General features: G+C 37.8%; 1 protein-coding gene across 6 annotated transcripts in view; it reads right to left on the bottom strand.

Annotated features, from left to right (window-relative positions):
* The window catches only part of usp54a (ubiquitin specific peptidase 54a), a 100699-nt gene that overhangs the window by 16763 nt on the left and 59373 nt on the right, over positions 1-24563 (bottom strand). For all 6 annotated transcript variants that reach the window (XM_052041565.1, XM_052041561.1, XM_052041566.1 and 3 more), the window contains 9 exons: positions 23625-23707; positions 19528-19633; positions 15706-15852; positions 13666-13815; positions 12713-12878; positions 10290-10460; positions 9418-9525; positions 8570-9263; positions 8071-8204 (listed from right to left, as the gene is read on the bottom strand). In XM_052041565.1, the coding sequence (XP_051897525.1) occupies positions 8071-8204; positions 8570-9263; positions 9418-9525; positions 10290-10460; positions 12713-12878; positions 13666-13815; positions 15706-15852; positions 19528-19633; positions 23625-23707 (1759 nt within the window). The remainder of the gene's footprint in view (positions 1-8070; positions 8205-8569; positions 9264-9417; positions 9526-10289; positions 10461-12712; positions 12879-13665; positions 13816-15705; positions 15853-19527; positions 19634-23624; positions 23708-24563) is intronic.

Raw genomic sequence — 24563 nt, 5'->3', positions numbered from 1 at the left:
CCAAAAATCTTCAGCTGCTTTATCACAAGTGGGATGATCACAGAATATTCAATTGCATTCCCAACTTCACAGCAAATGAACCAGTCCATACCTGGACAACGTTCAGGCATGGGCTTGTAAGTTGCATTCACACCAGTGCCATCTCTAACAAGAAACAATCTAAGTCCCTACACGTGACATTAAATGTCAACACCATTTTAGTGATTGCTCCTTTCAGACACAACAGAATCAATTCTTTGGTGCTGTCTTTAACTAAGCCAATATTAGCCATGGGCAAAAATGGCAAGCAATAAAGTTCACAAATGCAAGTGGGTTTCTGTTTGGTAGTCACTTCTATGGCTTTTGGCTAACTTGACCCTTCAAGCACTCTAGAGTCATTCTCAGCACTTCCTAAAATCAGAGTGTACCTTTTAATTGTTCTTGGGTTTGTGCAGGGCAATCATGTCTTAATAATCACTAATTTTTGAGTTTGGATTTGGACACAACAGCTTTGACATATGTTACTTTAAGCGCTCCTAGCTGACCCGGGGGAGCATACCTTGAGACCCTCCGAGATGATCTCAATGTATTAACTCAGAAGGAAGTGTGCCTGAGAATGGACAGAATTTCATTCCTCAGTCTTAATTATACTCTGGAGGAACAAACAATTGCCACCTCTAGAATAAGTGTTTTTTTTGCCTTGCCTCTTAAATTGTGTTATCAATCCAAAATTACCACAGCTCTGGCCATTAGCTAGCAAATTCCAGCAGGAGGTACCATGTATCTGCCAATGATCACTTTGTAATGCATATAATTTTTTGCTGCATTTGTATTTTTTTTTCCCCCAAGGAGCACAATATTTCATGAGCACTTAGAGGGCTTTTGTTTAGCAATTGTTGGTCTTTGATGCAACTCAGCACATCAACTGACAAACTTCCTTACTCAAAGTAAAGTCTCAAGGTATCTAGTTTGATCTTGTTCAGTTCCACCAATGAATCTTAAAAAGGATGGGAAAAAAATGGGCTCCAATTTTTAGATTCATATTTGTCTGTCTGGTGGGGAAGAAAGAACAGCAGAGATACTGGGCTCAATTAATTTCTGAATATTGTAAAGAGAAAAGCTGGGTAAAGACCTAGAGAGATCCAAGTGAACATGATCATAATAAAATTACACAGGTTTTCATTGTTTAAATTAATGGCAGAACAGCAAGTAGAAGCATTATAATCTCATCAAAATCCAATACTGTGTCTAGACATCAACAAATGACTAACTAATTTGACCCACCAATAGGCATGGTGCCAAGTTCCAGTGTTAAGTGTAAGTGGGAATGAACAAACTTGTATTCTCATCAGCTATACCAAGCATTTGTCAAAGGCAGCTGCTGTACTGGCTTCCAAGAATACTATTAACCACCAGACACTGAAGGTCAATGTTTCTACCATTCAGGGACATAAAAGCTTCCCTAAGTACTTACACAGTACAAAACAGAATCACAGCATACAGTGAGCTCACCCTAACGTATTTAGCATTACACTTCTATTTCTAGCATGAATACAGTACATTTCTCAAATATAATTTAACTCACTGAATCTATTTGTCTATCAACAAAATTAAAACAAATTATAGTGAAAAAGATCATGATACCAAATACTGCCCCAAGCTGTTAGAAATTAAACTTAGCTCAGAAGTGACCGAGTACACAGAAAGCTTGAATTTCTACTGTGCCTTTCAGGACCTCAGAATATCCCAAAGAACTTGACAGTATTTTTGATATTTAATCATTATCGTAATGATGGAAACCTAGCAGCCAATTTGTACACAGCACAATGCCACAAATAATAAATGTAAGCTAATCAATTTTAGTGACATTAGTTGAGGGATAATATTAATCAAAAAACTTCGGAGAGTGCCTTGTTTGTCATCCAAATGATGTCATGCAATCTTTCAGGTCCACTTGAGGAGTGGACCTAAACACTTCAACGTTTCTAGACTATCTAGACCCCTTGCAATTTCCATACAGGAAAAATAGGTCTACGGAGGACAACATCTCCCTTACACTACGTTCAGCTCTGGATCACCTTGACAATAGGAATACCTATGTCAGGACGCTATTCATTGACTACAACTCAAGACTTCAACACCATAATACCAAATAAGCTGAACCTTGGCATTGGGTACCCCATCTACAACTGGCTTTTAGACTTCCTGCCTGGCAGACCTCAGTCAGTTACAATTGGTCATAATGTTTCATCCACCCTGACTCTCAACACTGGTGCTCCTCGGGGTTGATCTGGCTGATAACAGTGGTCAGTGCTCAGTGCCCTGCTCTACTCCCTGTATACCCATGACTGTGTGGCCAGGTACAGCGCCAACTCAATCTTTAAGTTTTGCCAACTCAATCTTTAAGTTTGTCGATGATACCACTGTTATCAGCCAGATCAACAACAATGATGAGATGGAGTACAGGAACTCACTTGGTCCCTTCACAGTGATGCAGTACTCAAGCACATCAGTGTATTCACTTTTTTAGGTATCTGAGAAGATTCGGCACGTCCACAAGGATTCTCTTGAACTTCTACAGATGCACTATAGAAAGCATTCCGATGCATCTCAGCCCAGAATGACATTTGCTCTGCTCTTGACTGACTGAACTTACAGAGTGTGGTCAACACGGCCCAGTCCATTACAGACTCATCACTTCCTTCCATCCAGTCCACCTTCACAGGCATTGCTTCAGGAAGGCTAGTAGTATCGTGGAGGACTGGCCGTTCACTTTTCTTTCTTCTACCTTCTGGGAGTAGATGCAGGAGCTTGAAAGCCCGGACATCCAGACTTAAGAACAACTTCTTCCTCAGTGCTATCAGACTTTTGAACCAACTGCCTCTTTCACACCCCCTTCCCAGTGGCACTGTCACATTCTCACACTTCACCTCAGCAGTTATTCTGCTCGTCACTTTAGTATTCTTTTTGCCCTACTTCAGAATGCACTACAATCTATGCGCCATTCTGCTGTTTTGTGCTAGTTGTAATTATTATTATTCTGTGAGCTTCATGCAAACAAGGAATTTCATTGCATCCTGGTGTATATGACAATCTAATCTTATTTCTCTGAAAAATATGGCCACCTTCTGGAGTATAGCATTTTTCACTGCATTGTTCCTACTACAATAGATGATCAGATTTTTTTTTCCCCCACATTATATTCCGACATGTCCTCACTCATTCAACTTCCTGTCTATATCGCCAAAGCCTCCTCTCAACCCACATAACACAGTTTAGTATCATCAGCAAACTTGAATATATTACATTCATCAGTATCCTCATCCAAAATACTGATTTAAACTGTGAGCAGGTGGGTCTTCAGCACCAATCTCTGTGGCACCCAACATCATACCCTCCCAACCAGAAAGTGATCAGTTTATGAATCCTTGATCTACTCACTATGTTACCCACAATCCCACATTCTTGTTTAATTACCACGAGGCCTTCCGACAGTCCAAATATACCACATCATCTGATTCCCCTCATCTATTCTGCTAGTCAAACCTCGAATAACAGATTTGTCAAATATAATTCTCTTTCATAAACCCATGTTGACACTGCCTATTCCTTTTATTATCTTCTCAGTGCCTTGCTACCAATTCCTTAATGATTTCCCAATTACTCATGTCAGGCTAACTCAGCTACAGTTCCCCATATTCTCTCTCCCTCTTTTATTCAATAGTCGGATTTAGCTTTTCTTCCTTCCAATTCATGGTAATTATTCAATGGTCTATGAAATTTTGGAATACGAAAACCAGTGCACTGAATGCAGGCGATCAAGTCCTGGGGATTTATTGGTTTTCAGTCCATTAATTTCTCCAATGCTTTCTTCAGCCGTTCATTCACTCTAGACCTATAATTCTCAACTATTTCTGGATGTTTTTGATGCCTTTTTCCATAAGCCTTACACAATATTTGTTTAACTTTTCTGCCATTTTCTTATTCCTCAATATATTTTCTCCTATCTCAGTCTGTAAAGGATCTACATTAATCATGTCTAAGCTTTTCTTTTTTATTTATCTATAGAAGCCATCACAGTCTGTTTTTAGGTTTCTTGCTAGATAACTCTGTTATACTACTTTCCCTTTCCTCATCAATTCCTTGATGGTCCTTTGCTGAATTTTGATTTTTTTCCCCCAATTCTGAGGCCTACTGCCCTCTCTTTTGATCTAACGTCTCATCAGCCACAGCTGGACCACTTTTCCTGCTGTTTTTTGCTGACTTAAAGGAATATACATTCACTGTAAGTGATGTATTAATTCTTTTAAGCTATTGCTTATTTACTGCCATGCTTTTAAACAATTTCCCAATCTACCATAGCCAACTCATACCTTGTAGTTTGCACTTATTGCCCTATGATAAAGGTCTGACTGCCCACAAAGAAATATAGGATTAATCTGGACAGACTATGGTTCAGGGAGCACTCAGAATAGCTTTGCAGCACCCTGCTACATTCAACCAATTTGATTTTATGCAAGACCATGTTCCTGATCACAACAGTTCAAGGACCTTAGTCTAGAGAACTGCCAGCAATCAAAAAAAATCAGTCATTATGGCCACATTATTTTTAGCTGCTATGTGTATGTAATATCTGCTTGGTATCTGTTCCAAGTTTTGACATTGCTGAGTTAATTTAAAAGCTTTTTATTAACTTCATTTAAAAATTGGAATAAAAAGTTGAAAATCACGAGCAGAAAATAATAGGTCTTCAGAATAATAGGGGTAGAGGAGAAAATAGAGATTAAAAATGCTCATACCATTCCTATTTGGTCTTGAAACATGATTTGTGCTACTGTATTCATTTGTACTTCAAGGAAAGAATAATGTCCTCCCATTCCCTCCTTCTAGCCACAGTACATCAAGTGGTCAGCGAACCTTAATTGAATTTTTTTTATATATAGTCAAGCTGGGAACTGAGACAATGTTCGAGTCTCCAAATCTCTTCCTATACACTAGTATCTTTCTCTTAAGTGGTTTAAGATCTGGAGGTAAAAAATCAGCAGCTGTCTGCAACTCAAAACATCCAAATATAATGTGCTCAAAGGATTTCATACTTATTTCCAACTTCGAGGTAATGCTATCAAGCAGCTTAAGTGTGAAACCACAGTTTGTTCGTTGGCTATTTGATAAAGATTCAGTTTAACAGTGGAGCTACATGGTATAGATCCAACATACTAGTTCCAAGTATCCTGCCTAAAATGTCAAGTTTATTCATTGTGAATCCAGGCTCTCACAAAGATAAGGCAACTGCATCCCCACTCTGATGCTTGGTGGCTGAAAGGTGGGATGAATGAGGGAGAAGCACCAGCTAATGCAGTTTTCCTCCACTAGATGGTGCATGTACCTTTTGCTGTGAATTAACTGTCACACACAATGTTTGGGCTATGGATGATAACCCACTAACAACACTAACAACATAACAACACTAACAACATCAACTAAACCACCATCAAGATAACTGGCAAAAGGTGAATGATACAGAAAGATTTTAATGTTCAGAACCAGTTCTGATGACTAAGAGAGAATCTGTGGCTGGGCTCAACCTCTATACAAGTGGTGAATACAAACTACAACCTTTATAATAAAAAAAGAGAAATTGGTTATTATTGTGGTCAAATCTTAATTTTATGACCCCGTGAAAATAAATTGCTCATTAAAATGAAACAAATGGGGAACTACACCCTGCCTTGAACAGGTAGAACATCACTAAGTTGGAGGAGGACATCATGAAGCTGACCAAAAGCATTCCCTAATCAGTGAGCAGCAACAAGATTGGACAGACAGCAGCTGAAACACCACTGCGTCAGAGCAGCTCCACTAAAACTGATTGTTCTGTTGATCTTACGCATGGTGGCTCAACTTAAATACCTTCCTGTAATCTGGAAATCAAATTAAAGTCAAACGTGGGAGTTGAAACCAAAACAAGCGGTCAGCTTCCTGGCAGGAGGACAGTTAATTGTACAAATTAAGCAGGAGCACAGAAATCAGGTCAGCCGGACAAATGACATGTACACACCTTTCCAGCCTTCGGCATTAAATGGAAAGCCACTGGTTTTGATTCCTGCAGAATACTTGTGATAAGTAACTAAAATACTCAAGAGGTGGCAAAAGTTTGTTGTTGCATTTATAGGGATTGATTCGTTTCAGTGAGCAACCCTTGATGAACCACCTGATCACACCTTTTTACAATAAACAGTCTACCACTTAGCAGTTAAAACAGAGAATTTATAGTTCTATAGAACTGAAACATGGACATAATGAACGCGAATGTGTCAGTGAACTCATTTTAATTTTTTCTGGAGGAGGACATCAGAGAGTAGTCGCTGTCCCTAGAAATATTCTTTATCCGCTCAAAGTGAGCAGACCTTAATGACCTGTTACAGAATGTTCAACATGCCTTCTGAACTCAATTCATAGGAGTGTTCCTTGGCAGCTACTGGTCATGAGTATGTATAGCTTCAGCAACTCCATTGCAAGACTGTTACAAAAAGACTCAAATTCACTTACTGCAACAAAAATCAGGGTTGTAGAAACAATTGCTAACTACAAGGTCAGCTGAACAGTGGCAGAACTTCAGAATAGATTCATGTCAGAACCTTCATCTCCCTCTTAACACTAATTTGTTTGAATCCAATTTCTAGAAAACAAGGGTAGCAGCATTAAACAACCCATAACTAGACAATCTCAATGAAAATGCTTGCTATGGGAATGAGGAACTGTGGACTAGCTCGGAAAGAGAACTAAAAATTCTGGTTAAAGTCCACTACATTTACCAAGATGGCATACTACCCTGGACTTTATGTACCAGGTCCAACAGTGCTCAGTACTGACAGCAAATGTGACAACCAAGTAATCTATCCTAAACATCAATTTTCCAGCCAAACAGAAAACAACAAATTAGAGTTTGTCTCTATGGAGCAAGCCCAGGCTGCATTTTAAATAGTTTAAAAGGAATGCATTTAACAAGCACAAGGCATCACTTGGTTGTCAGTAACCCATGGGGGAGTTGCAGTTAATAATAAATTGCATTGTTATCAAGAGATATACAGTTAGTTACCACCTCTGAAGTCACAGTCCCGCAACAGCTCCATTGATTGAAATAGTAAACAAGAAGATACCGAGTCCTGTTCGTTCTATATAAAAATGAATAGACTATGGAGTTACACGATACAAGTCTCTGCCCAAGCAGAGATGCTATGAATTGATTAGACTCGTTAGACAAATCGTTGGACCCATTAATAATTCTTCACCAAAACTCAATTGGCATGCATTGATTAAAATGGGGCATTCTCCCTTATTGTCATTTTTTTTTAAATCATACTTTAAAAACAAAGGTATTCATTGACAGGTCATGAAGAAATACTTAGAACATTATTTTTAAGATTTTGGATTTTATTTAGATCAGTATATTTTAGTGATGTGCACAAATTAATTCAGACCTTCTGGCTCACAAATTTAAGTCAACTTAGGTTAGCTTCATGTTTGATTCAAATAACTCTATGACACCGGCTAATCCACTGAAATTAATGTAGTATTCCAAAGGCATATTATACACTTAGAACACAACTTGAGTGAGTGTCACTTAGGAAGAAAAACTGCACCCTTTTATCAAAATGTTAAAAACCTTGTACATTATGGACACTTAATTGGGAGTGAAATGGATGAATTTTCATCACTGATTTGGCTCAATAAATTCGTAATGCCAAGCAAATGCGTTAACTTATCCACTACTGAAAGTGCCAAACAACCCTTTTCAAAGGTGCATACATACCTTTCATTCAAATCATAACAAAGATTTTATTGTAAAGTTATCTCACTAATATAGTGATGCCCTAATTGACTGGGAACAATTTTAACCTGGTTGCATGCACTTTCAAAACAATTAATACTTTTTAAATAAATATTTTGTGTAAAAGTACAGAAAGTGATAAAGCTATGGTCATTTTTAAATTATATACAAATGAGATATGGCACAACTTTAATATAATTATCGGAGATCTGAAAGAAAACATTCTGCATTATGATATAATATGCTGCAAGTTTTCTTACTGGAAATTTGCTGCAAATTCACCCAGCTCTTGGCAGCTGCAGATGATTCTTGTTGTAAGGCACTGCTGCTCTTGGACTTGGGAACAGTTTTCCACGAAGGACCAGAAATGATTGCTTTCTTCACATTAGATTCCCTTCAAATAGAGACAGAGAAATCAACAGTTATTGTGAGGCACAGAAGTACCCAAATGCCTAACAAGGTATATCAATTTCTGTATTGATAAAAGTGAAAAAGAAATAAATTGAGATGATTTCTGTAGCAAGGACAAACAGGTATTAAACGGAGAACAGTGTATTTTCATGTCCAATACTAGGTGCCAGCTTACTGGATTTTATTTTAATTTCTCAATTAAAAATACTGATATTAGAGAAAATAAGTACACTAAAAATGTTGACAGTTATTAATGTAAAATGAAGGTGCTTCCAGAATTTATGTTTCTGACCTACAAGATCACATGCTCAATATGAGCAAGAAATGTTAAGCGAATCGACAATTTACCTGAAAGGATTGACACTGGAATTGTGCACTCCACCTGGGACCCCATCAGGAACCAAAGTATCCAAACTTACTGGACTGTTACTGTTGCGTTCACTGCTCTCATAGCCAGATTCCATTCTCTGAATAAAACGTTCATTTTCTCCCAAACTTTGGATCCCAACTTGTTGCATACCTTTACCTGGACACCCAGCCTTCTCATATCTGTCATTATTATTGATTTGAATGTCTTTTCCTTCCATTTTTGTATTGTCTAATGTCAAAGGAGCACTTCCAACTCCTACTGAACTTTCAGTCTTATTGTGGTTAGGGTCTTTAACACTCTCTTCTGACATTACAGTATTTTGTGTGCTGGAGCCAGCCTTTTTTCTCTCTTTCGTGAAGATACTGTCAATATTAAGAACCTCGCGTTTAGGTTTCCACAGGTAGGTCTTGGATCTGCTCGATGAACTTGATTTGGATTCACCACTGGTGCTCTCCATTTCCCAGTCTCTTGAACGTCCACTTAACATTCGGAAGTTGCCGTTATCTACAGAGTCCGCCACTTTTGCTGGAATGGGTTTGCTGTTACCCTGGTCTTGATTATGCAAAGGTCGGTTATGAATAATATTGCTCACAGTTTCTCTTAAGTCCTTTAATCGACTAGTAGCAGGTTTTGGTCCAGTTCTTGGGGCTTGCTTCTCTTTCAACGTTTCCCCTACAATTTTGGACATGAAAGACAAAGACTAATAAGCATGCACAAGAGCAGTAACTTCATTATTCACAAGCATGCACAGCCACACCCATACCAATTCTGCACTTCCAAGTTCATGGTATTTCTGCAATAACTCAGAATAGATTTCCTTCCTCACCTTCACTGTGATAACCACAGATGGGAATTTCATCCGACTTCTCTGGTTTCCCTCGATTGTCAGGGCGCCGGGGTCGGCTGGAACTCCGCCTTCTGTCCACAGAAATCCCTTTTTTGAAAGGAGGTCGTTGGTTAGATTCACTGTATGTATGATGTCCTGGGACAAAATATCAATTTCTTAAGATAAAGTGAATTAAGTTTAAGAAAATATGGCATAGCCAAGTAAACAGGAAATTCCAAGTCACTGAGTATCCAAAAAGGCAGAAGTTTGCTTTAGACCTATTTTAAAAATAAACCTCTGTTATTGAATGTTCACTTCTGTTCACAGATCTTGTATCATATTCACAATGGGAAGCTGAAACAGACAGTTTGTTCCCAGTCTAGGCTGTCTTTAACTGACTGGCTGACACAGTGGTGCCAATACTTTGTGATGTTACCCATGATTCATAGTGTTAACACCAGTTATTAACACCAGCAATGGCTTGTCTCTGACTGTAATTATTCCCACAGTCAGTGACCTCATCTTTCCAATCCTGCATCAAGCTTCCCTCCCTGTACTATATTTTCACAGCATGAGGTCACCTACACACTCAAGCTGTTTTCAAAACCCCAAATATGAAGCACCACTCTGCATAAACAATTTTTGTCAAACATCCCCTTCCTATCCTTATCTCCACCTTGCTTGTGCCCTTTCACCAGTGGTAAGAATAAATCCTTCATTTAAATTATTGCTTAAACACAGAGCTGTTAGAAACAAAAAAAAAAGCTATTAGGTTGTGCACTGAATCTTAGTTTATGAATTACTTTCCTGAAAACAAAATGATTTCTAAAGTAAAACTTAATTCTCACCCATCATTTTAGAACTTATAGTACCTGTATCCCTGCTGCTTTGAGAAGATGTATCATTCTCCATGTTGTAAATCACTGTACCCTGTGAATCAGAGGAGAAATGGCTGACCATAGACTCATGATGACTGTGCTTGTAATGGTAGCTCTCATTAGAGGAATCAGTTCTGCTGTCACTAGATATAGATGGCTCTCTACCTGCAAAAGAAAAGCACAAAGTCTGTAAGACTGTCCAGAGCACTTAATATTTTCTGGGCAATTAAGCCTGCCATTAAAATGGGTATGGTTGTGCCCCAATTTAGGTAAAGATGTGTATGAGAATGCAGAAGAAACACAAGTCTTTTTACTTTACATCAGAAAAGCACCCATGAATCATCTTGCAATTGACACAAGATTTTCAAACTCAGCAACTTTCAAGGGAAATTGCTGCTCAATCATAAATCTGATGTGGTTACTTTTTTCAGTTAAATAAGAAAAAAGGGAAACCAAGATTTTTAACTAAATTCTCCATAAAGATTTTCCACAGGCTAGTTTTAATATCTAAGCCAGTCTCATTATCAGTAGGCATTAATTTCTAAGATGAACAAATAAATGCTATAAGCAACTGCAATGAAATGTTTGCGTTTCTGGTCTTAATACATTATTTTGAGTTATGACTGTAGATGACATCCACTGAAGAACTAATGAACAGCAGATGGAGCTGGCAAATGAACAATTCTTCACCCAGGCTCTCACTCCTTTCTGTTTATAGCCCCAAACATCCAACATTTGCACAGGTTCAGTTCCACAGACACACAGCTTCCTCAGCACCCAGGGATGTATCATTTCCAAGGCAGTCCCTCCTATTTATTTCACCCTCCGCAACTTGCATTACAATTAAGCTTAATTCTGCTGTTTTCTTCAGCATAATGCCATTGGTGAATCACAGTGGGAATTCCAACTGGAAGCATGGGCCAAATGGACAGCCCAAAAACCTTAAATGAGATCTGTAAACACAGCAAAAATAGGGATCAAATAATGGGATCATCCTCATCTTTGTATTCCTGCAGCACACTGAGCAGTGCATTTCCTAACCTTGCATCTAAGTGTTTTCCTGCGATGCCTTTTTTGTGCGTTTTCCAACCTTTCCTACAATCCTGACAGCAAAATGGCTGATGATCAGCTATCATCCCAGAAGAAGCATTCTGAATAACCTTCATACTTCATAAAGCATGGAAAAAAATCAGGAACTTTGACATATATAACAATAAGTCCAGAGTGCTCTTATTCTACCAGTTATATCCAATTTCACCAAGAGAAAAAAAATGAATGCATGAGTAATGTTCTCTTATAAACAAATGTGACCACCTGGAAAAACTAGCTGTTTTCACAAGGGGTTTAGAAGTTAAAAGCATAACAGCACATGATAGGTTTAAGAAAATTATTTCTCAAGATATGGGCACATTGGCAGGTCTGATATTTATTGCACTGTTCAACCTTTCTGAACTGCTGCATTGTATGTGATGAAGATGCTCCCACAATAGCATTAGGCAGATAGAACCAAGATTTTGACCCAAGTATAAATATCCATGATAATAAAAAAGATGGAAAATACTCAGCAGGTCAGGCAATACAAGTGGTGAGACAAACAGAGTAAAAGTTTCAGACTGGTGGCCTTTCATCAGAACATATTTCCGATGATAGAACTTGGCCAATTGTTGCTCTGTTGACAAGGGTTGTCATTTTTGGCTCATGTCTAGAATTCGGCTGTTTCTGGATATGCAATAAAATTCTTTTGCACTTGCATGCTGGATTCCTCCAGCACTGAAGATAGAATGGTTCAAGAAGATCCCTCCGCCCATAGATTGGGAATTCTCCATTCATAACTCAATGTGATAGGACAGCAGAACTATGATTTGATTAAGCTATGTAAAAACCCTCTAAATGGAGGCTTTATAACATAACATTTTGAATCAAAGAATGAATAGGTTGATGCAAGACTTGAAAGCATTGAAACAGAACATGCAAGACATTACTTGTATCCTGCAACCCCTTTACAGACGCTTTGCCTTCCTATTTTAGATGATGCAGGGAAAAGAAAACAGCAGCAACCTCACAAAGGAGTAACTAATTTTTATTCCTGATATTTCTCTCAAAATTCCAAAACGCAGACGTCTAAAATGGTGCCAGCAATCTGCCAGAGCCTTGTTGACTGATTGCCTGGAAGGAACATTGTACAGAACTGGCATTAGTACTAGAATTACATTGTATTAGAACTGGCATGGGGAAAGAATGCAAAGAGTTTAAATAAAGAAAATAATTTAGCTCTTTCAATTCTTCTGAGGCAAAATAAGATAGTCATACGGTCTCTTTCCCCAATCTGTTTACAGTCAAAATTCAGACTTTAAAGTTTGACTACAGTCAAAATGAGGTATCTTAGATCAACCATGAATAATAAAAATCATATTTACCTGAATCTTCACTGTCATAGCAGGTTCGGCTGTACGGATGGGTATCCACTATGGGTAGATCCTGTGCAGATACAGGAGTGCCTCTTGGATCTGCATACAAAAGTAGTAATGGCTGATAGTGGCTCTTAATGCATCTGGTCACAACGTCCTTCCACTTGGGTCCAATCTAAATTGGAAACGTTTAGAATTGTGACACTGGTTATTACTGTACAATTTCCACTGCATCATCAGCAGTTAAAGTTTTCAATTGTTTCTCAATTCAAATAAACTTATAAACATGGCCTTCATAAATTGTAAATTGTGCTGAGCCTCGTTACATGCTAACTTACTTGTAGCTAAGTGTGGTAAGGAAACTGAAGCAGTTTACTCTGCAACAGTAGCAATCAGAATCTGATTGTATTGAGATCAGGATTCTGGGAGAAAGATCTTTAATGAAGGGTAGCAGGAAGCAGCACTTTCCTCGTTTGGCAATCTCAGCTTGGAGCTGAATGTAGCAATGAAGTGGAGAGTGCAAAGGCTACTAACAAAGAATAAGAAAGGCTGCATTGTTACAGGCAAACTTGGATAACAACACATATCTCAGCATTTGAGATGTGGCTCAGAACTGAATGGTGTTGTTCACAGAACTGCTGTTCTGACATCTCCACATTTAAAAACTGCATCCTCTTTAAAGTGAAACAGCTTCAGAATCTGGGAAAAGTTCCTTCCTAGAAAGATTCATTCAGATATGACTGCCAGAAAACCCAGTTCAAAACACCATTCTAAACCAGGTATGGATGCAGCAAAGACATGAGCTAAGCATTAGACAGCCAAAGAAAAGGCTGTCCACATTAATCATGTGCTGTTATTATTGTCTACCCTGAAGCAATCAGTCACTGAGGCCAGTAATAAGAATAACTCCTAGACTAGATTACAGTGAAAAATTTGTGATATTTTAGGAAACGAGAACCTACCTCTTTCACATGAGCATCATCAAAATACATCCATTTGCGGATCTTTGTTTGGAGAAAGAAGGTAGAATAGTGTTTACCATAGTAACACACCATCCCAACCAAATAGAGCTCTGTATGCTTAGCTTTGTCATCTGTCACTCGATAGAATAGCTGTAAAATAAAAGGATATCTATTGGAGCTTGGAATTGTGACAGACTATTTTTAAACCAACCGTTGCTTACCATAGTGAGAGATTTCTAAGCCATCCTAGTTAATATCTAGTTTTTTTTAAAAGAAAACAAATGATGTTTCTTAATCTTATCAGCAGGTGAACACTGCAAATATTGATTAAACAATTTGGAATTAAACAAATTAGGCAGTTTTACATGCAAGCCAAAGTCTTAGATGGGACCACATGGTATTGTATTTGCTCCAGATGTGATCTTGATGAAAACCAGGACATATTACAGGTTAACAAAGCTCTTGAACATTTTACAACATACACAATTGGATTTATAGGACATCATCCATTAATAAAATCATAAGACATAAATACACTGTATATATTGAGAAGTATGGAATCAGGGACCACAGATTCAAACAAGGGTAAACCACTTAAGACTGAAATGATGATGAGTATGGACTGACGTTAGTGACATTATAACTATAGACTGGGTGTTATGTTATTTTACAGTGAATCCAATAGCACAAAGATCATTTAGTACACAGAGCTATATATAATTCACTGTAAAGTATTTCAGCTCTTTGTTATATTTACATGGGATAGCTGACAGTGGCCCGTGGAAAATGTACTCAATGTACTCAAGAAAAACCACAGTGACAACTAAGAGGGAGTAGTTACAACTATTGCTGTGGTTGGCAAGTTATTCTGTTAATTTGTCATTTAATTTATTTACACGTTCTAGAAGAGAGCTACAATTTACAGAGAAGTCTAATGCATTTCCAGACTTACAAGTTCCAGAAGTTCAACATAGCACATACACATGACATAAATGCAACAGCAAGAACAAAGCTTCACAACTATGTGCAAAGATAGCCCTGCATACAATTATTCTTTCTTCAAATACTGAATTGAAATTTGACAAAATATATGAAACATTTATAGATGCAAACCTCAAATAAAATCCAGTCTAACCATAAACAGTGAACCTCAATAGTCCAACTCCTTCCATATTCGCTGAAATTTTACCTTTAGTAGGTCTGAAATCAAACACCAACTCATAGCAGTGCATAATGTTTTACAAACGTGGTATAGTGGATTTTAGCAAGTACCTGATGCAGCAAATGGATTTACTATTCTACCCAATTTTGAAGTCTCCGAAGAAACAGATCAGTACCCTCCTGTTGCCAAAATAACTGTTGTAGTTCAGAGAAATAGATCCCACCATTAACAAAATGTTCCTTTTAGTCTTTCTCACACATCACCACACTGAACTCCACATTCACTCAATTATAGTTTGTGCCTCTGCAACTTTCTGCTCCCATCCATGCAGCTTATTGAATCTCTTAAAGTCACCTGGTCACCTGCACACATTAATGTACAACTTTCTATTCTTTCATTCAAGTCATAAATACTTCTGCAAAAAGTTGACACACTCAGACAAATATCTAGGCAATGCTACTTGTCACATCCGGGGGGGAGGGGGAGAGGGAGAGGGAATTTATGTCCAATTCTTTGATAATCTCTTACCTTGGACCTTCAAGTACCTTTGGAAGTCCCTAAATACAACACTTTCAGATGTTCTATAAACCATCAGGCGACCAGCCCCAAGAAATTCTCAAGTTAAACATGACCATTTATCCCCATCTACATTGATTTTCTTTGCTGAGCACTGGAACAAGTTAGACCAATCAATTCTCCATGAAAATTTCCAGCTAATTTCCTTATAACGTGCAGAACAGGTGACCTTTGCCAAGTTGGATTCTCCCTTCTTCAACACATCTACAATCAAAAATTTGAGTTTGGAGAGCTTTGGAAAATTATGACCAAAACATTTGCATTTCATTTACATCCAGTAATAACAGTGATAATCATCTTACGTCTCCAAGTTTGAGGCAAGTCCCTAGGCTATGAATGACATCTTCAGCAAGATCAGAATGATCCGAGTCCCAAACCAAACCAATGGTGATTATCTCAGGAGAGTTCATCAATACTTTGCGGATTCTAATCTTCTCACCACAATTGCTCTATAAAGAAAAATAAAGAGGTTTTTTTAAATAAAGTTATTTTCAGGTAACTGACATAACCACCAAGTAATGGAAGCACAAAGTGAGGTGCTAACCGCAGATGAAAGTTTAATATGCACAACACGTAACACAGCCTTGTACTCCAACAGGTGCAGTGTCAGTGTAGTCAGCTGCCAAGTTCACTGCAGCAATATGGCAAGTTCCCAATCACATCAATCAAGAAAAGATGACAATGAACAGGCAAGAAAGGGGACTGGAGTAAAAGAAGAAATATAACTTCGTTTTCCATCTGTATACCCATTAGTTTTAGATTAGGTCAACTAAAGGTAGTTAAGTGATGTTCTGCTTAAACAACTGAAGTATATAATATAATGTAATATATTATCCCTTTGTTAAGCTACAGGAGGGCAGCAAAAAAAAGTACTCCCAACAGCTTAGTAAAGAACTGAGCTATAAAACAAGTGTTAGGTTCAACGCAAATCTGCCAAGTCAACTGAGTGTAGTAGATGAGATTGGTGTCCTGTCTGATTGGGGTGGGGGAGAAGTTCATTAAATAGTCAGCCTGCCAAACTTGCTTCTAATCTGTCTGGAAGCTCCACTGATGATAGCGTTTCATTTATGAACACTGAAGAAAAATTAAACATTGTAATAAAGCTACAGTAATTTGCATTAATGAAAGATTAATATTCTGAAAGCTTTGTGCAATTACAATAGAGATTCCTACCATTTTTCTCATATTTAATAGAATACCTGAAAAACTTGCATAACAGCAAAAATCAAAAATTATACATTGAAATTAACTGACTTTGAATTTAAGCTCTGCTTTATATCAGATTTCTAGCATCTGCAGTTTTTAAACTTTTCAATATAAATTTATTTGTTTGTAAAGATGCTTTGCTATCTGTACTTCATAACATCTTGGACTTATGTAAGCAAGTCATAAAAGCCATCACAAATATTAAATGTCTCAAAAGTTTAGTTTGGTGGCAATTCAAGCAATGCGAAAAGGCCAAAGCCTTACTCATTTTCTAGATTTCAATTCATCACTAATTCACCGAAAAATGGAAAAGAGTTCCCAATTTTCAGTCTGAAACATGTAATACCTAATTTTGCAACTTCTACTGATCAGGTTACTATGATCAATCAAGGGCTCTGGTTCACTGTGATATACCACGGACACGTTCAACCGGCAAGGGATAGAGACATGACATTTTTTTTAAAAAAAGAGCCTTTCCAGTTTCAGGCCCAGTTCTGAAGAAGGATCTTCAACCTGAAACAGTACCGCTACTTTTCTCTGCACAGAGGTGCCTAACCAGTTGAATATTTCCAGAATTTTCTGTTTTTATACCTGATATTAGTGTTTTGCATTCACTGATATTATGTACATTATTTCTCTTAATTGGTAGTCAATCATTGGAAATAGTGAATTAGAAACTGGAAAAGCTCTTTAAAAATGTCATATCTGTATTGCTAGCATTTTCTGTTTTTATTTTAGATTACCAGCATCTGCAGGTTTTTAAAAAAAATTTCACACTAATTTCAGGATTTGGCATGCATTTGGGTAACCTCCCATTTTGGATTAACTGAGCTAATGACCAGAAAAAAAAAGCCAAGTATCAAAATGACTACCAATAACTTCAGCGATTTTTATCTGAAAATATTGTTAAGAGTTTCTATGCATTTTTACCCATGGGCCAGTTGCTATAGGCAGGCACAGTAGTGTAGCGGTTAGCGTAATGCTTTACAGCGCCAGCAACCCGGGTTCAATTCCAGCCACTGTAAGGAGTTTGTACGTTCTCCCTGTGTCTGCATGGGTTTCCTCCGGGTGCTCCAGTTTCCTCCCACATTCCAAAGACTGTACAGGTTAGGAAGTTGTGGGCATGCAATGACGGCGCCGGAAGCGTGGCGATACTTGCAGGCTGCCCACAGAACACTACGCAAAAGATGTATTTCGCTGTGTGTTTCAATGTACGTGACTAATAAAGATATCTTATCTTATTTTCCCACTCCTCTCCATACCTCAGAATTAAATTACCTGTAGTACTCATTCAGGATTAACATACAGAAAACACAAATTTCTAACTTTCAGCAACAGACCAGTTACATCAATCTAAATAAGATTAGAAAAAAAAACTTTATTTAAAAAAATGCTTACTATGTTTGGGGAAAAGATTATAATCAATGCAGAGACATTTAGGGACACCTTCAGCACTCATCAGTTTTATTGGCTTCAATACAATCGCTTGATGCCAAAAAGGCAGCACTGCACAAAACACACCATTAAAGCTCATAAAACCAAGTGTAACCTAGTTGTTTTCCTACGATGGACATTACCAAGGAGTAGACCCAGAACCATTCTTTATTTAAAACAGTGGTGTGCTTTACAATAATAAGCAGCTAGCTGAATCTAAAGCAATGGCCCTTGTCCGATGCCATAAGTGTACTTAGCATCAAGTTGACTCCCAGACCAGCATAGTCAGCTAATTGTTTTAGGGGAAGAGAGAAATTAGAAACGAGGGAGAAAGGAGGAAAATGAGATATCTAGATATTTAAATAAAAACATTCAAATAAATCTTTACAGATGGTTGGGAAAGTTATTACAGAAAAAGTCTTATCTTTGAAAATTTAACAATGAATATTATTTAATAAAATTAAGCAACCTAGGGATTTGCTTAAATTAGACAGAAAAGCAATTGAAAAACAATACTTTTCCCACAGGATCATTTTAGTTTCAAATGCTAAAACTGCATTTTGTTTATGAAAACACTTTAGTAATCTGAACAAAATTAATAGACCAGGTCCCACACTGATATTTCTTTTATCATCACTCTTACACTCTAGTCCAGGCAGCAGGCAAGAAAGGATTGCAGTCACTGCTGAATTTTTCACTTCCAACAATGAACTGCAGTCATTGAGATTCTATTCACATTCTCACTCTGTCTTCCAATGGAAGCAAATATCACCATGGAGCTGGACATTTTTAGCACAAAGGAATACCTACAAATCTTTAAATGGGGACTGAACAGCTTTCATTGCAGCAAAGTAACAAAGCAAAGATGCTACAATGCAAGTAAACAATTCTTAAGTCGAAGATCATCTGAAGTTCATTAAATTACATTACAAAACACTAATATTCTGGACATATTTTTGTTTTCAAATGCATTTATAATGTTTTGTCTCATTTGCTTTAATAATAATTTTCAGAAATTTTTTCTTGTCCATTTTTCACAGCTCTCAAGTAAACAAAACTAAGATGCTAAATGTGGCCAGCTAATCAACTGGAAGGTGGTCTGCAGTGAAGAACCACTGAACTGGATGTCCCCAGGCCAAAAATGGAATATTCTGATCACTGACCTGAGCAGATCTTCCCAACCAACCATAAAGGGCAAGCAACCAAAAATCCAGAAGCAATTTTCAACCAACTATACAGAAGCAAACTACCACTCACAGGCTTTTGTCTTGTTGTTATTCAACTTGTAACCCACAGAACTAGAAACATCAATTCATTTGAAAATTATTTTGCACTGATGCAGGTTGTGAAATAGATGTGTCATTAGAGGATAAACTTAAAAACGTTCAACACCTGCATCCTTAAGGTACGAACATCCAAGTGCAGAATTCCTTTGAATTTAAACCAACACAATTAATGAGAAACAATAGTGAATTGACACATACTGGACAGTTCCTAAGATCACCCATTGTGCTTGCATTCTGCAGAAGCTCCCCAAACATGTCAGGCGTTGGTTTCTCACGTCTTTCCATCATGCGAATTGCTTGATTACTAAACAAAGGGACAAAGAGACAGGAATTGGTTCCCATGAAAGCCAACAAAGGCTCAGCAGGACATCCACTGCAGACACACTGACAAGTAAATAAATATCTTTCCTCAAATAAAGAGATTGTGGTTTCATCATGTATTAGACAATGCCATTCTATTCCAATTAGAACCTGGGTAGCTGATGAGGGCCAAACAACATGCTTTGGGATTAGTGCTTACACTCATGAAGCAACTGAGTTTAAGGCAGATGCAGCCCTGGCCATCAGACAGAGAATAAGAGGCTGAAGGGTGGGTGGGGGGGATGGAGAAAGAAAAGGGGGTGAGGGTACAGGGAGCGAGGGGGTAGGAGGGGCAGAGGGGGAAGAGAGAGGTTTATTGTAGCCATGGCAAAATAGAAAATTGACAGCACCATTGTGCCCCATTGGGGTTTAGACTTGTTTATGGGGAAGGCTCATTGTAGACAGTTTTGTAGCAGGCAGGCTTTCTGAGAGATGCTTGTAGCAGCCAGAGTTTTGTGGGCTTTTTCTTGTGGGTAAGGCTTTGTGGGTGTGACATGTTGTGGATAGATCTTCTGGGCAGGACAACAAGCCCCACTACAATTAACAGAAGATTGCGGGAGAAGCACAGGCTCAATGGGCCAAACTGACTAGGCTAGCTGTGCATATTGTATGAACTATTGCAAGTCCAAGAGAAACAAAAGAAAATACAGGCTCTATAATGGTATTTCTATTTAGATAGTCTTAGGCGAGGTTTAAAGGTCGGCACAACATTGTGGGCCGAAGGTCCTGTATTGTGCTGTACTGTTCTATGATTCTATGATTAGAACAGTTCTGATGCAAGTTCATTAAACTGAAATATTAACTGTTCCATTCTCCACGGATGCTGCATGGCTGCTGATTATTTCCAGAATTCCAGCCAGCAACATAAATCTTGTTTTTATTTCAGATTTCCAGCATCTATTTTTGTTTTGATTTGAGAGAACATAATTGTAAATGTCAGGATGAATCCCTATGTGTCAGCAGTTACACCCAGACTGTTCATTCTAGAATCATGAAAATTAATGGGTGGTTTGGAAAGCTGGTTTACAATTACAAAGGATTATAACATGTTACCAGACTGTACGTTGCAACCAGCCCATTTCAGTACTTCTTCTCAATATGCCCAAATTCTGTATGGGAGTTATATTAATATATCCCTTTAACCACCTATGTAACTCATTCCTCAATGCCAGTGTACTCTGCTTCAATCACTTGTGATCTTTGTGTAAAAATAAAATGTTCCATTTCTTAATCCCCTGGATTTAATCTTATATCTGGGACTCTCTCATTCTAGCCCAATCAATCACTGAAAATAATCTGTTTTTATCTTTTTTGTCCTATTTCTTCATAATTTTAAACATATTGGTCAAATCACCCTGTAATCTCTTCTCTATTCCAATCAATCTCAATTGTCCATGTCATTTCACATTTGCGTTTCTTTAAACAAAGCAGCACCCGTCAGCTGCATTGAGCTCTCTCCATTTTTCAAAGGCCTTACAATTTGACAACCAAATCACATAGCACTCAAACTGTGCTTTTTATGTACTTTTAACCTAAACTCAAATCTCTCTACTCTTCCACATCTTGCTGGACTCTAATCAGTTAACTCTTTAATCAAAATGCACATGTGAATTTTGTCCATCACTTATTTTTCCCCATTCCAATACCTTTTCAATGTCCCCATGAAAATTCAACCTTAGTTTCAGATACAAGTTTGGGCCTAAATTAAGTCACCTGCAAGACACAAGTCATGGGTGTATGATGAAATACTCTCCAATTGAGAAGATGAATGCAGCACCAAAAACTTAAGAAGCTCACTACTATCCAGGACGAAGCAGCTCACTTGATTGGCATTCCATCAACTACCCTAAACACTTATTCCTTCCATCACCAGCTACAAAATTCACTGCAGTTACTTGCCCTGACTGAAGCGGCAGTACCTACCAAATCCATAAATTCTACCACCAAGAGAAACAGGGCACCAGGCACATAGTACCACCACTGCACAGGGGTTCCCCTCCAAGTTGCTCAACATCCTGACTTGCAAATGATTTCTCATTTCTCTGGAACTCCCTAACCAACAACACACCGGAAGCAGCTTCAGAAAGATTGCAGCAATTCAAGGAGCAGCTCACCACCAACTTCAAGGACATTTAGGGATAGGCAATAAACGCTGGTCTTGCCAGCAATGCCCAAATCCTAAAAATTAATAGATAAACCCATTCTGGCCCTACTTCTAAGTTAGAAGAGTCCCAAAAAGAACATTGGTATTCTTGACTCCAACTCATCTCTTTCCTCCTAACCAGTTTTAAATCTAATTTGCTATCTCCGAATTCTGTAGCCATTTGTCTTCTTCAATAGACTTCTCTTTCGTACGTTGTCTGAATGTCCATGCTATTCACATCAAGTTTCTCCCATCCACCACCACAAAGAGTTCAATCACATTTGCAAGGCAAAATCTTCCTTTCTTAAATCCATGGTGGTTCATTCCAGATTACTTTTTTCCTTCATCTAAATTTGTACTTCAATAATTTTATCTTCAAAAGGATTCTAAAATATTCTCTACCACAAATGCTACTCTAATTGGCCTGTAATTATCTGGGTCAGCTCAGTCACCCTTTCTGAAAATAATTACATTCATAGCTTCCCCACAATCTGGTTCTCATTTACATTCATCAGAACCCTGAACTTGCTACAGCTTTCCCACTTTCCCTTCAAGACTGCTGACGAATCCCACTCATGTCCACCACATTATCTTTTTGTGGCTTAACTAAGCTCTGTAATAGTTTATTTTGATTTATTATCTCATTTCAATGTTAAATCATCCCCATATATGACCCTGTACTGTATTCATTATTTAATGGCTGTTAACATCCACTTAGACCCTACTAACTAACTACTGTCTCCTCCCAAGATATCCATCTCATAATTAACTTCACCATATAGTATTTTTACAGTTCTTTTAGTATTCAATCCTCTTCCATTCTTACTCTTTGCTGCAATTACCAACACCTACTTTCTCCTAATTTTTATTTATTCACCTGTCATTTGTATTGCTCTTGTCAGTCTTTTATTTGTCCATGGCTGAAGCCTGTGACAGACCTCCTTATTTTCATAGGTTTTTCTTTATTCTGTAACTTTTCATTCTTCTTCCATTATCTGAGTGTTGATACACAATCCTTTGTGCCAATTTCTCGTCTCACCACATTCTAAAGTCTGTCCTACTTCAATCTGGTGTCTCTGTCGTAAAATTCTCCCTCTTTTTAAGTGGCCGAAAACCTCAGTAATATTATGATCACAACTCATCCACATGCCAAGCATTTACCTAATTTATTTGTTACTCATAAATCAATCAAATAATGTTCCTTTCCTTCAAGCAAAAGGAGAAAAGGCTTGTTCAAGGAGTCTTGTCTCTACAAATTCCAATGCCTTTTGCCTATTTCCTCCTTTGAAGAATTTCACCAATTTTAGAGTACACCATTGTGCAAGTTGCATCAAGGACTAACTGCACAATATTTAGTAAACAGAGTACAGTCAGCATTTCAAAGACACTCCCTGTTTAAAGGTTTTGAGACAGACTGCCAGAACATACCACAAATACTGCAACATTTATTATTAGATAAGATTCCTCTTCATCAGCAAGGAAGCTTGTTCTTGCAACTACAGCACTTTAAAATGTTTATGATCAGAATTTGATGAGTCAAGTCTTCTTTTACGAACACAGACTAGACACCATTTGATTTTCATTCCCATTTATAGATCTGTTTAAAGTGTAGGTTTCTGGTTTCAGAATGTGGAATTATACACTGACTCATTCACCAGCACATAAACAATGCACACTTTTCAATAAGCTTCGTCATCTTTCATTTATCTCCAACATGTTAAAATCACCTTGTGTATGAAAGTTGTTATTGTAAGGTACAAATTTAATACAACTGATCTTTGCAATGGCTTACCACAACGCAGTTGTAGAAATGTAGTTCACCATCTGGATAAAAGGCAGTGGATCAGAAGTTGCGCCACAGCTGGTGCAAACACACTGCAAGAAAGAATTGTTCCACACAATCTATCAGAGAAGATGAACTTATTACCAGGTTTCCAACTGATTTTCCAATGTTGCACAAGTCATAAAGTTAAACATACTTGGAGTATTTGGTATTACAGATAATATTTTAAAAGGATATGAGCACTTCGTGGAGACATCCAAGTCCACTACTAAGTGAAAGCAAAAACTTCCATCTTCATTTTATTAAGAGAAAATTCCAACCCATTTGTAAACAAATAAATGTGACATACAAAATACAATGTACAAATTAGGAACAGAAGTAGACTACTTAGCCCTTCAAACCTGTTCCACCATTTAGTAAGTTCAAGGCATTCCCATCTACCTTTTACACTCTTGTTTATCAACTTGTTTTTGCCTCTTCTCTGCATTAGGCAGGCCCACCTTTATTTTAAAATGACCCCCTAGTTCTAGATTCTTTCACAAGAGGAAACATCCTCTCAACACCACCCTATCAAAACCCCTGCAGATCTCAGAAGTCTCTTCTCATTTTGCCAAAAATTCAGCAGATACAAGTCTAGTCTGCCCTCCTTTCCTCACAAGGCACCCTGCCCATTCACATTATTAGTCTAGTAAACTTTCCCTGAAGCACTTCGATGCATTAACATTCTTCTTTAAATAAGGAGACCAATACCATACACAGTACTCCAACTGTGACTCACTGGTGCCATACATAACTGAATAAATACCTTTCACATTCAATTCTTCCAGCTATATACATAAGATTTAGTTAGGTTTCTTAATTTCTTGATGTACCTGCATGTTAGCCTTTTGTGAATCAGACACAATGACATCCAGCTCCTCTACACCTCAGTGTTCTGCTATCTTTTGT

Source organism: Pristis pectinata, chromosome 30 (genome assembly GCF_009764475.1).
Source record: "Pristis pectinata isolate sPriPec2 chromosome 30, sPriPec2.1.pri, whole genome shotgun sequence".
NCBI lineage: Eukaryota > Metazoa > Chordata > Chondrichthyes > Rhinopristiformes > Pristidae > Pristis > Pristis pectinata.
Note: the sequence above shows the minus strand (reverse complement) of the source record. Positions and strands in the feature narration are given on the sequence as shown.